Source organism: Ceratotherium simum, chromosome 22 (genome assembly GCF_057802395.1).
Source record: "Ceratotherium simum simum isolate JZ-2026a chromosome 22, ASM5780239v1, whole genome shotgun sequence".
NCBI lineage: Eukaryota > Metazoa > Chordata > Mammalia > Perissodactyla > Rhinocerotidae > Ceratotherium > Ceratotherium simum.
The window spans coordinates 19,360,127-19,373,520 of record NC_141921.1 but is presented as its reverse complement, the minus strand read 5'-3'; the positions used below and the strand labels follow the sequence as shown (position 1 = coordinate 19,373,520).

Here is a 13,394-nt window from a genome sequence, read left to right as displayed (position 1 = left end):
CTATACTCCCTCTAGCCCAGTCTGGGGCCTCATATAGTAGATTCTGAACAAATAAAATATTACTTGAATGGGGAGTTAATGCTTAATGGGTACAGAGTTTCTGTTTGGGGTGATGAATAAGTTTTGGAAACAGCAGTGATGGTTACACAACATTGTGAATGTAATTAATGCTGCTGAACTGTAAACTTAAAAATGCTTAATTTTATGTTAAATAATACATACATATACTTAACATTGCTGGCAGCTCAGGTCACTCCAGAAAGAGAGCTTCAACTGGAAATAACAACTCTCCAGTAAAAGACCCTCTCCAGATGTCTGCCAAGAGTATAATAAGTGTTCAATAAACATCTGCTAAATAAATGAACAGAGAGCATGATCATATGAAGAATGTCAAATCTGAGAAAAAGCTAGCATGTTGATAACAGAGCATATTGTATATAAACCAGAGGTGGACACACATATATCTTTAAGGACTAAAGAGGCTCTTGCAAACTTTTTCTTTATTCAACTTTCAATAAAAATATAGATTCCTAACTCAATAGAAAGACAGCAGTGACAGCAATTATAACACAGGAGGAGATCAACAAATTTCAGTCTTTAGTTTTCAAGTCCCATGTCACAACCACCTTGGTCTGATTCTTTCCTTACAGAATTCCACGAACTGGTTTGGTTCAATTAATCAGCTCATTGTGGCCAGTCCTTTCTTGACATTTACTCAAATCCAGAACTCGATTTGTGGCTCACAATACTTCAGTTATCTATAAAAGTGTCTGGAAATTAGACATTTTTAGCCAGAGTCAGGAACATAAAATTTCTTTTTTAAGGGATGTAGTGAATTCTGGTATTCATCACCAAAAAGATCCTCAACTGTAAACAAGTACAATCTGTGCCTCTTTTAAAATAGAACCTTTAAGCTTAAAAAAGAAAAAAAATATCCCTGTCCAAACTCATTACCAGATACATCAGCCACACAAGGAGCTGACAAGACCTGCTGTTTCCATGAAAGAGAACATGAGACTTTAAAACCATACCATTGAATGAAAGAAAATGGTGGGAGCTTTCTGCATGGTGCTCCTCAGCCCAGATTGGGACACAAGACATAACTCCCCCTGCTGAACTGGATCCGCACTACCCTTGCAAAGGCCACTGGACATGTCTCTTAATCACCGGATTTCAGCTCTTCACCACTCTGCCCTGGGGATCCCTTCTCCTTAAGCTCTTTGTCACGGTCTGGGGAAATACCCTGACTTTCTATGGTTGTGACGGCATCTGAGTCCAATCTTCTTCTTTTCTTCAGTTGGTGCAAGTGGGATTTGGATTTTATATGTGCTAAGACAAAACCAAAACAGAAAACAAAACAAAATAAAACTCATTAGGATTTTCTAGAATTAATCCTAGAAGCATACAAAATTAACTATACAATCCTTTTCTTTAGCAATAACAGGATCAACACATGTATTGGTACAGCTGCTTAGCATTTTCAAGGGAAGACAAGTTACATGGCCAGCTAGCTAGCAAACTAGAGCGAGTTACCATGTATCAAGAGCACCCTGCTAGGTGCTTCACATCACTAATCTTCACAACAATCTTGCAGCACAGTATTATTCAGCTCATTTTATACAGGAGGAAACTGAAGTTCGCAGAGGTCTTACATTTTGTCCAAGGTCACCCAGCAGGTTAAGCTCTTCCTTCTCTTTACCTGTAGCTCAAAAAGAGACTCAATTTTCCAGTATAAGGGCTTCCTGATACAGGTAACATTTCAACTCCAACAGCTAAAAAGTTACAAATCCAGATCCTTGTCTGTATTGCAGGACAGATGCCCTGTCCTGCCTCAGCCCTACAGCATCCAGAGCTGCCCTTCCCACTTCCCTGCTTGCACAGGTTGCCCCTCCTGGTCTAACATCCTTATGCCTAGGTCAGATAAGCCATTTGAACGACTAACCCACAAGGCTGACATTCTCCAAGCACACAATGCTCCAGAGGGATAACAACAAGCATTCTTCTCTGATGACCCTTTTTAGAGTCCACAGAGGCAGTAAAGCTGAAAGCCACTGTTGCCTGATATCAATTTCTGATCTCTCACCCCAAAGATAGTTCCCACTCTCTGACTAATTTATATAAGCTCCTTTTTACTATCCTGTTCCTTTTCAAGGAAATCTTATTTCGGACCACCTAAAGGGAGACAACTGGATTAAATTCTCCTGTATACATATTAAAAACATCATTTTTAAGAGTTTAGAAGCAAAAATAAGTAAGGAAGTGGTTAGAAGTCAAAGAAAAGTTTACTTGGGGGAAAAAGTCAGCTTTGTTCTCCAGCTAGAGCCTAAGGCAAAAATGGGCTTCTGGAGCGGCTCTCCACGGCAGCAGGAGATGGGAGCAAGGCCTTGACAGATGGCACTATAGAAGGGCTTACACAAGCTAAGCTCACAAAGGCTCACAAATGTTGCTTCTCTAAGGCTCCCCCTGAAGGACATTCGACAAATCGAACCACTAAGTTTCCTTCAGAAAAAACAATCAGACACTCTTTCTCTTTCCCTTTCATCATTATAAATCAACGACAATTGAGCCTTCTTCTGCTGCTTGGGCAATCACAGCCATCCCCAGTCTCTGACAATGGAGTTCATTTTGCCAGAGTTACCAGTTAATAGAACTAATCATTCTATTGGTTGGTATGGGGAGAAAAATCTACTTCTATGAGAATCCCATGCAAACAAACCAGTACTCTGAACAGAAGGATTCCAGCCGCTGGGTAAACTACAGGCCCTACTGTGCCTAAAAGGAGTGAGCCTTAAACAAGTTTCTAAGTACACGTAAATTCAAGGCTTGGAGGCTAAAGCCATTTGGGCTTTGACTGGATGACTACAGAAACCCGACGGGAGTGCAGTGTGACTCTGTGGCAGAGGCAGATCCAGGCTCTAAAGCAGGGAGACAGACTGGCGACACAGGGCAGGGAGACTCCGGGTTGGCTGGGGAATATCTTGTGAAGAAGATATTACCCGAGACTACCTTCTTTTACATGTCTGACAGTCTTGCTTTCACACAGGTTTCCTTAACACTTCTCATCACAGTTTTAGCAACCATCACCATTTCAATGTACTACCCTAAAAATCACTGAAGAGATACCACTTTTGAAGAATATACTGAGGAGGAGTAACTGCACTTTCTGCTCCGTGTCAGCTGTTTCTGCTTCTTTGGTCTCTTGGGTGAGTTGCCTGGCTTCCCTTACAATCCTACCTCACCCCCACTGAGATCTAAACATGAAGGGCCAAGAACCTCTTATAAGGCAGGATCATGAAAGTCAAAGGAGCTCTGGAAAGTTAACTGCAGACCTCTCAGTATAAAATATCTATTCCAGCTGAAGCTAGAGGGCATATGATCTTCTTTTGAAATTCAGAATACAAAGATAACTCTCCTATTTGGAAAGGCCTCCATGAAATTTGACCAGCCTCGTGGAGGAATCTGGACATCTCTTTACAAATAAACAGACTCTAGCATCGAACCTACCAAAGACCTTAAATTGCACAAAGTCAATGTCACCCACCCTTACAGATTTCTCCATGCTTTTTCCCAGACTCTACCTGCCCATTCACGGTCCCCAATGATGATTCGATCACAGAGGTCACACATGTGATAACTTCTCTTGTTCTCAGTTTCATTGAAGGGCATCTTTACTGGAGTGGCTGCAGGCTTGTGGCCCTAAAAGAACAAGGAAGGGATGGCAGACAAGCATTTGATTCTAAGAGATTTGAGCATCATTCTCTGATATTAAAGGGAGTGGGATTTTCCCAAGATTCCTTTTTCTCATCAAAGAGAGCAGGTGGGCTGTGAAGAGATTTTACCAACAACCTTTCTGAATGTGAAAGTAGAAACGCAGCCTCGAAGAATCTAAAAGCAGCCAACCCTTCTACCCTATTCCAAGGAAAAGAGGGCTTGGTTCCCTGGCTAGTAACAAAGGCGTCAGCTAAGGAAAGCTCTCTGAAAACCAGAAAACAGACAGTACCATGATTAACAATCACCTGGATGAAACTTTGCACGATTTCAAGAGCAGGTTCAAGAACAGACTCCTCCCACTTCGAGACATCAGATACTTCTAAGCCATATACTGGGGGCACACTGGGACCAGGTCCTAATAATGACAAAGAAAAGTTGTGAGAGGTCAGCCCCCAAGACGTAATCTTTTGTGCTCCCTGGACTCCAAAATTCTCAAGGGAAACATATGGGGCCAAAGGAATAAACATTCTGACCATGCCATTCATTTCAACCAGAAACATGAACCAAATAGCTACATACAATCCAAGAAAGACCTAGAAGGTTGACTGGTCTGCTGCCAATAAGTCTAGCTGCATAATCCAGAGTCTCGGGTATAGGATCTTCCAGATCAGTCAGGAAAACAATACAGAGTAATAGCTCTAGTGACCACTGTGTGGGTTACAACATAAAGACAGCACATCATAGGAGGAAATAAACTAACAGCTTGAAATAAGTGCCTGTTCTAAGTGCCATATCATCTTACAGAGATATAACTCTGTGGCAAGAGTTCACAGCTTTCTTCAGGAGCAGACACTAGTCTCAAGTTTGTATATATTCCTTCAGCAGTCTGACACTCATGAATCTCACTGATACTGTACCAATAATAATGGGCTGTGAACAGCATAGTATTAGCCAATGAGTCACTGAATCTGAGAATTAGAAAGAAGCCTTGGAATTGAACTAGTTGAGTCTCTCCTTTTAGGAAACAGATCTAGAGTAGTATTCCAGAAACACCCTCTGGTAAATATTTCCAAATGGAGATGAGACTGGTGGTAGCCAAGAGTACAGCTACAGGGATTTCTTCCATCTGAGCCAACCATCTTTAGATTCTGCTGGTAGCTTCCCCAGTCTGTGGACACACTAAATTGCCTTCGACAGCTAGGTTAAGTCAGTTGCCTAAAGGCAAAGAGCATCAACCCATGGACAAAACATCAAAGTCCTTGAGATGCCAACGGCTGGCAGGTGCTGGCCTTTTGATTGTGTCAACCACAAATAAGATTCTTCATAAACTGGACTGAGCTGCACCTGCCACCACACAGAAAGGTGAGACTAGGAAGGTGCAGGCAACATCCACAGCACACCTGGCTTTGGCTAAGCTTTGCACCTGTCTCCAGGCCACTCTATATTTTCCTTTCCCCTCTAAGTCCTTTGTTGGGCTTCTGTGCCCCGTCTAAGCACCTTTCAACAAGTTCTCGGCTCCCAGCTGCTATTTCTGGCTTAGGTCCAAGGCCAAGCTGGGGTGGGGAAGTCCCTCTGGCTTCTTGCCAGAACCATATCCCAGCAGACCAGCCCTGGCCAATCACACATGGCTCCTGATTTACAGGGCAGCTGCGCCTTTCACTCTAGCACCAGCACTGTGCTGGCATACACATGAATAAGGAACGGACATATGATGCACTGTGCCATCAACCCTCCTGACTCAGATGGGGGAGTTACTGTGGCTTTACCACAGAAGGAAGTTCCAAACCATTACAAAAAATGTCTTTTGTTACAGACTAATTGTTAGCCCTGGGAGAAAAGAAGCTGCATTAGAAATTTGTAGTAGTAAACCTCAATTTCAGCTGACGCAAAGACTTCTTCTATCTAACAGGACATACAGAGAGAGTAGGATAAACAGAGGAAAGTGGAAAGAGCCTCTTGGCACCAGAACTACACTGGAGAGCTCTGGCAGAGAGTGAGAGCTGGGAGAGAAAACTTCAGCACCCCAGCAGTCAACAACAGGGATCAAGGTGTTTTTGTTCAGAGGTACTGAGGAGCAGGGGTGGAGGCCTCAGCTGCCCTTATCTGTAACTGAAAGCAGAAGTCTAATGGCAAAGGAAAACAGGGGATGATTCAGAAGCATATTTAAAAAGTGCCCACAAGGGCCGGCCCTGTGGCTTGGTGGTTAAGTGCGCGCGCTGCGATGCTGGTGGCTCGGGATCGGATCCCGGGTGCACATCGAGGCACTGCTTCTCCGTTCATCCTGAGGCCGAGTCCCACATACAGCAACTAGAAGGATGTGCAGCTACGACATACAACTATCCACTGGGGCTTTGGGGGGAAAAAATAAAATAAATAAATAAAAAAAAAAAAAAAAAAAAAGTGCCCACAAGATAAAATTGGGTTTCACTTATGCTTAATGCCTTTAAATTAATCTCCTTTTAACTCATAAGCACACAATTCTTACCCAAGGCCCAATACTAATGCTGTCTAGCTAAAGTTATAACTAAAGGAAACAAGAAGAGTGGTATAAAGCAGAGTGTGGACTTTGGAGTCAGGCCTGCGTTCAATACTCTACTGCTTATTACCTAGGGGATTTTTGGCAAGTTATTTAACTTCTCGAAGCCTCCATTTCCTTACCTGCAAAAAAAAAACAAAAAACAAAAACAAAAAACAAAAAGAATAACATCTACTTCAAAGGCTCAATAATATATGTATAGCACCAAATTTAGTGCCAGAGGACGTAGTACAGGGTCAAATGAACGAGAATTTCCTCCTCTTTTCCTTAAAAGTACCGTTCAACTAAAGTTAAAATTGAAGCGGTCTGAAGCACCACATGTCTGAACACGAAAGTGATACTGGGAGAACTGGTGAAGGTTTTATCTTTTTATACTGCTCATCTGGCCCAAGAACCATTTTAATTAGGAAAGCATCCCTACAGAAATCTGATTGTTCTTCAGATACAATTTGAAGCTAAAATCAACCCTGGGCACCAACTCTACTAAGACGATGCTGCTATTTTGCTCTTACCTGTTTGTAGCCAGCACCCATGCGTTCAAGGCATAAGGCAGACTCCTCATTAGAAAGATCTAATTTGTTTTCTGAGACATCACAAGAAAATATCCCTGGGACATTCATTTACACAATAGACCCTCCTCCAGGTCAGGTCCCAAATCTTAGAACAAGCCTAGAAACTAAAGTTCACTTTCTGGGTGAGCTGAGGACATCTAAATTCTATTGAAAAAAGACCCAGGGGATAAGGAAGAACATGAGACTTACTGCTCAAAAAACGGTTTTTAACCCATTGGTTTTGCTTCCGGGCGTATCTCTTAGTCACTTGTTTCAGAGCCTTAATACCTGAAAGATAAGGTAGATGTAAGAACCTCTCATGAAAGGTTCTCACCCTGCCAAGGGCAGGCCCACCCAGCCCAGGAGAAGAGGAAATTTGCCATGGCAGCACACTGGTGGACACTCGGTAGATGAAAACCTCAATTCTGAGCTGAAGGCCACTTGGGACTCTTGTAGCATCAGCTCTTTCGCAGACCATACCAGCAGGGTACTCTGTCACCCAAGGATGTCCAAGGCTAGGTTAGATGGAGGAATTCACACCTTTCTTTAGGAGCTGGTTACTAGCCTCTGGTGTGCATTTTCCCTCAGTGATCAGGTACTCGTGAAATTCCTTGAAGCCAATTGACTGGAAGATACCATGTTGATAGTCCTGGCTGGGAACAGGAGAGCATCAGCAGATGAGCCATTCCATCTGAGAGCTAGCAGGGGCCTTGGAGATGATCTAGCCGAGCCATTTCATCTCATAGATGAGGAAATTGAGATCCTTAGCAGTTACTGCCTCTCTGAAATCCTTCCTCTACCACCCCCCACTGGCTCCCAGGTTACTTCCCTTGAAAATTAACTTCTGGGCATGTCTGACAGATTAGAAAACTGCAACTGTAACAAGTATATCAAACCTCCTTCCAACAAGCTTTGCCAATGCCAAGGACAAAGGCTAACAAACAGGTAGATCCAAAGCCAGTATTATGTTTATGGTCTTTTGACCATAAGCCAGGGATGGAGAGTAGGTCAAAGTAATAGCCAAATCCTCACCTATTTTCCGCAACTTTCTTCTGATTATAGCGTCTGTGAAAATCTCTTAGTTCATCCAAGAGCCCAGCGGCAAGCATGTCATCCACTCTCTTATCCAAGCGCTCATCTAGAACTTGAATCAAATTAGCCCATCAACCAGCCAGCCTGCCGTAGGTGTGTACTACACACTTACAGAATGAATGGACAGGCTGCCACAAAGAAGAATTTGTTCAAATGGAGGAAAGGGTTGCGAGTCCAAAGATTATATAATATATAAATTCATATCATATTTAGTCACACTTAAGACTCTGCAACTCCAATAAAAACAGCCAGAATGAAGCATATGTTTTCTTATTATATAAAGAGAAAGGATACAATTACAGCTATTAGGAAGAACAAATATTTTATTCTCGTATGGAATGTACATCCACTGTTTATTTTAGAGGTAGCTGAGAGCCCCCTGGTTTATCCATCTTACTTTTTTCCATTATATTTGTTACTCTAACTTTGCGTTATTTCACATTTAAGAACTCTCAGATGATACCTTGGATAGGAACGAGGAACTTTAATCCAAAGCCATCCTAGGTATATCTTGAACTAATGAACCAGACAAAGGAGCATAGAGGGAGAGCTCATAATCATTCAGATGTAGTGGTCAAACACAGCTTTACTATGAATCGGATACCATTATTTTATGCTGAATTGTAGTACATGTTTTTATTTACAAAAATTTCATTAAAACATTATCTTTTTCTAGAAACTTATAACTGAGACTAATTTAACAATAAATTTTCAACATTTCAGTCACGCTCTTCTACATCTCTACCGTTGCTATTTCTCAGCCTGCAATGATAGTAACCCTTTTTTCTATCTTCCTAAAAAGTTTCCATTTACTGAGGACTCACCATGTGTCAGGCACATTCTGAACACTTTGTATATATTATTAATTCATCTAATCTTCAATGAAGCTATGAGATATGTACTATTATTATCTCCATTTTACAGAAGAGAAAATCAGGGCAGAGAAAGGTAAACTAACTTGCCTTAAAACTCACATAGCTAGAAGATGGTGGAGCAGGAATTTGAATCCAGTCTGGTTCAGAGACCGTGCTCTTAATCACTACGCTATACTGCCTGTTCTCATAATAATCTCCTCATCCCTCCAGACCTAGCTCATAGGTTACCTTTACAAATTGGTCCCTGACTCCCCCCTGAGAATGCTCATCATCCCTTGTCTGTGGCCCCACAGCACTTTCTAGCCCAGCATTTATCACAACGCAGTATGTACCTCATTATTTGTTGGCCCACTAGACTGGGAGCTCCTTAAGAGCAGGCACTGTCTCATAGTCATCTCTGAAATCCAAGTACCACGCAGAATACTTGACACTTCATTGAATGCTTACTGAATGTTCGTTAGATAAAGAAGTTACTACTATCACAGGGCGTTATAATTCAGCAAAAAAAACCACCATCAAGCTAGCTAGCTAACCATCATACTCACTTCTCAGGCCTACTGCTTCTAGAATAATCAGTGATCCAGCCACCAACCAACCCAGGGAGTCAGACCTCCTTCCACAGGGGCCTTCCCTCTCTTTCTCCTTTGGATCTTCCCTGGATGGCAGTCTCTTTCCTATTCCACCCACCCCATCTTATCCCACCCTTGATATCTTATCCTAGTGCCAGGGCTATACTTCCTCCCTCTCCAGACAGATACCTAGGGGAAAGGCACTGTGCCTAAGTCAACAAAAAATAGTAATGGTAATAAAATTAATAGTTAACTATTGCTGCTATTATAGTTTAGTGCTTACTCTGAGCCACTCATGGTTCTAAGCATTTTATATATAGTAATGTATTACTATAAGCTCTATCTCAGAAGGACTCGAGGGCATCAAAGGGCTTTTACCTGTCTGGTCAGCATGAAGCCAGAGGATGCAAGGGTTAGGAAACTTCAGAGGGCCTCCAAGAGGACTACCACCTTCTTCTGCATGTTGACGATGAAGAAACTCACTATGAGAGATTCCCGTTTCTTCAAACACTTGCAAGCTCCTAAGTCATTTGAAGGGCACCATTAGGAAATATTAATTCTCAAGTGAAACAAGGAAAAAGCTATTTATTATAGAACACCTCATTCTCATTTTTACTGCATAAGCCTCCGAAGACATGAAGATCTGGGGTTACTATAATCCTACAGCTACTCAGAAAAGAGTCTTAAAAAAAAACTTCAGAGACCACCCAGTGGCACAGTAGTTAAGTTCACGTGCTCGGCTTTGGCGGCCCGGGGTTCGCGGGTTTGGATCCCAGGCACAGACCTACACATCGTTCATCAAGCCATGCTGTGATGGCACCCCACATACAAAATAGAGGAAGACTGGCTCAGATGTTCGCTCAGGGACAATCCCCCTAGGCCAAAAAGAGGAGGATTGGCAACAGATATTAGCTCAGGGCCAATCTTCCTCACCAAAAAAAAAAAAACTTCAGGTAAAGTAAAAAATAATACCATTCTTTTAAACATATATAAATTTTTCTGAAATCAGTCAAAGAGGTTCAAAAACAACAGATTTCTTCCACACAAATAGAATGGGACTCACTCACATTCAGGAAAGCAGTAAAAGAGCTTGTTTGGGACACTGTTACAAGCCAACAAGTCTAGTCTCGCTGGAATGCCTTTCCCACAGTACAAAAGTATGTTGTATATCTAGCTCGTCAACTTTCTTTTTAAATATGTCTAAAATTAATGAAGACTGCTTCTGACTAATTCAGTACTCTACTAGCACAAAGATCACAGAAGAAAGAACTCACATCCTTATTCTTAAGCCACCACCCACTCTGTCTGTACCTATTATGTTATGCAGCACTAGGTAATTTAACTCTCAAATCTATACTCTACCACTCTGGGTGATTGCAACTTATCAGCTTGAAAGTGATCTTTACCTTCCTGACCCAATTCTACTTCCTGAAACCCTAACACAAGAGTAGAGACCCCTTCTCTTTCCGTATCACTGGTCACTCAAAGAGGACCTATGAAGAAAAAATGTAGTAATAGATCTCTCTCTCCTGGAGGTTAGCTAGAATACAGCCTCAAACTAAAAGAAAGATGAAAAAAGTCCTCCCACTCTCTCTAAAACAGAGACTCTAGAGCTCTTGCTTAGCATCTACTGACTCCTACTATGACACAATTTTCAACTCATTACTAGTTTAGAAGATGAAATGAGGAGAGGTGATAAGAACTGATTAATAAAAGGAGAGGACAATAAAGACCAAGCTCTAAAATCATAACATAAAACAATATAAAAATGAATGTTCATCATAATGTTCTTGACTTTTACAAAAGTTTTTTGAAAGATTTCTATTAAAATAAAATGTTTGGATACTTGAAAGTATAAACTTCATTTATCTATACTACACATTATCACCAGGGTGATACTGCCTTCGAGGGGGCAAAAAATTTTAGATAGTACAATGGTGTGTGGCCCTCCAAATGGCAACCATACCCCTCAAAATTTTATTCTTTAGTATTAAAATTTCATGGAGGACTAGGAGGGAGGGAGGCATAACTGGGAAAAAAATTCTAAAAAGGCTTGGGGGGGGCAATAATGAAAAAAAGGATTAAGAAACACTGATCTAGAACATTCATTTGAGTGGAATACTTCATAATCCCTATCAATACCAACTGTTACTATAATACTTAATCTGTATAACCATCCATATGTTAGGTCCTTCATTAGATCCTCTAGTCTGCCAGATACGGTATCACTCCCAACACTGCAGAAAAATAAACCTAACATATGAGGCTGCAATTTCAAAACAACCTAAGAAAACATGACGTTATGAGTTCATTCATCACCTCTCTCTTCCCTTCAAGAAAGTCTCCATGTGTAAAGGTGAGCTGATCTATGAGACAGTTTATAAAATCTACTCCCACTGGGAAAGCTGCTGGGGCAGAACTCAGCATTGCACAATCAATTACGAAACCCAAATCACAATGTAAACTGACTGCACGCCAGAAAAAATTTATATGAAAACTGTTACACAAGCAAAGATCAAATAGAAAACGAAGCAAGATTACATAGGCCCTAGGCAAAGACGATATTGTATTATGCATTTTTAAACGTAACAACGAAGTAGGGTGCAACTATTTATTGAGGGACTTGGACTGAGGCAATAACTTGGGGCCTCCCAACCTGCTGAGCCAGAACAGACCAATTTCCACTAACTGCTATTACCAAACCTCTCGTCACCCAGGTACAACTGAAGAACTGACTGCTCCCTAACTCTGAAGACACTTGGGGTCAGCGAGCCCAGGCTTTCTTACCTGGCCACTTTGCGCTTGTCGTGTGGGTGCAGCTTGGCAGCCATTTCTGGGTCCACCTGGCTTAGGCGTTTGTGGAGTGCATGGCCATCCTCCTTTTCAAGCTCTACCTTCCGGTCAATTAATTTCTCAGTGTCCATCTCCCGGGGCTATTAAATGAAGGTTTACAAGTAAATTTAATTCAACCAACATTGAGACAGTGTATGTGCCAGGCATTTTGCTAATTATTAGGAATACAGAATAGAGATAAATCAGAAGGTCTTGCCATATAGTGAAAGAGAGACCATAAACAGAAAATTCCAGTACACCATGGTATCACTGTGAGGCCAAAGCAAACAATGACGAAGGAGTACTGCGTAGGGAAGTACTCAGGTACCCTGCCTCCTTGTCAGCAGCACAAATAGGTACCAAGGCTAACACATCTGTATTAATACATCCAGGAGTCCAGTCTTCTCAGCAAGAGTGACCAAAGAGCGGACCAGAAGTGCCAGCACATTACAGTTTGCAAAGACCCACCCTATGCAATAGCATCTCCGTAAGAAAGATTAGTGTTGGACATCTCCCTGACATATAGACTGTTACAGCCAGGAAATGCTGAATCAACTAATGTTCTGTTAACTCACATGCAGATGCTAATTAATCCACAGAGGAGCATTTTTCCCCCACACAGCCCCTGCCCTTAGGCCACCCTGGAGGAGCACACTTCACATATGGAGGCAACATTTGCTTTAGATTATTAAGTAGGAAAATTACAGTTGCTGAGTGTAAGAAATAGGCAAGAGTCAACCTTCCTCCCACTAAAATTAGCTGGCAAGAAAGAGGAATCCATTTGCCCAGTAAGTTACAAGTGAATTAAACATACCTTAGCATTGACAAGAACTTTCCAGAGCAGAGATTCAATGTAGTAATTGGTTCCCCCCACGACAATAGGAATTTTGTCTCGGGCAAATATATCTTCAATGTGACTATTAAAGAAGACACCACAATATTTAATATCAAGAAGAGAATCCTGACTCACTTGGGAAGGAGGGTATTAGCAAGAAACCACATTCATTTGGTTGCTGGAGAGCAGAGGAGAAAGGGTAGAAACCAAGATGTTCTCAGAATCATTTCCTATCAGTTCTGAAGGCACTTGCATAAACCAGAGACAAATGCATGATGTTAATTCCTTTCAGTTCTAGAACCTTCTAGGCCTTGCTGCTAAAATTCAAAGCTTGCTTGGTATTCCAAGTCAGTTTAATGAGCACAAGCCCAAATACTCACAGAACCAAATGTC

At 41.7% G+C, this 13,394-nt stretch overlaps 1 protein-coding gene across 2 annotated transcripts in view; it reads right to left on the bottom strand.

Moving 5' to 3' along the window:
* Positions 1-483: 483 nt before the first annotated feature.
* The window catches only part of TRIT1 (tRNA isopentenyltransferase 1), a 44,337-nt gene continuing 31,426 nt past the window's right edge, over positions 484-13,394 (bottom strand). The window contains exons 3-11 of one of the 2 annotated variants that reach the window (XM_004426004.3): positions 12,981-13,079; positions 12,122-12,267; positions 9,713-9,855; positions 7,831-7,942; positions 7,339-7,451; positions 7,009-7,086; positions 4,017-4,126; positions 3,579-3,696; positions 484-1,329 (exon numbers count right to left, since the gene is read on the bottom strand). In XM_004426004.3, coding sequence (XP_004426061.1) covers positions 1,160-1,329; positions 3,579-3,696; positions 4,017-4,126; positions 7,009-7,086; positions 7,339-7,451; positions 7,831-7,942; positions 9,713-9,855; positions 12,122-12,267; positions 12,981-13,079 — 1,089 coding nt within the window. In that variant the 3' untranslated portion in view covers positions 484-1,159. The remainder of the gene's footprint in view (positions 1,330-3,578; positions 3,697-4,016; positions 4,127-7,008; positions 7,087-7,338; positions 7,452-7,830; positions 7,943-9,712; positions 9,856-12,121; positions 12,268-12,980; positions 13,080-13,394) is intronic. The other variant, XM_087446208.1, reaches the window with a different exon arrangement.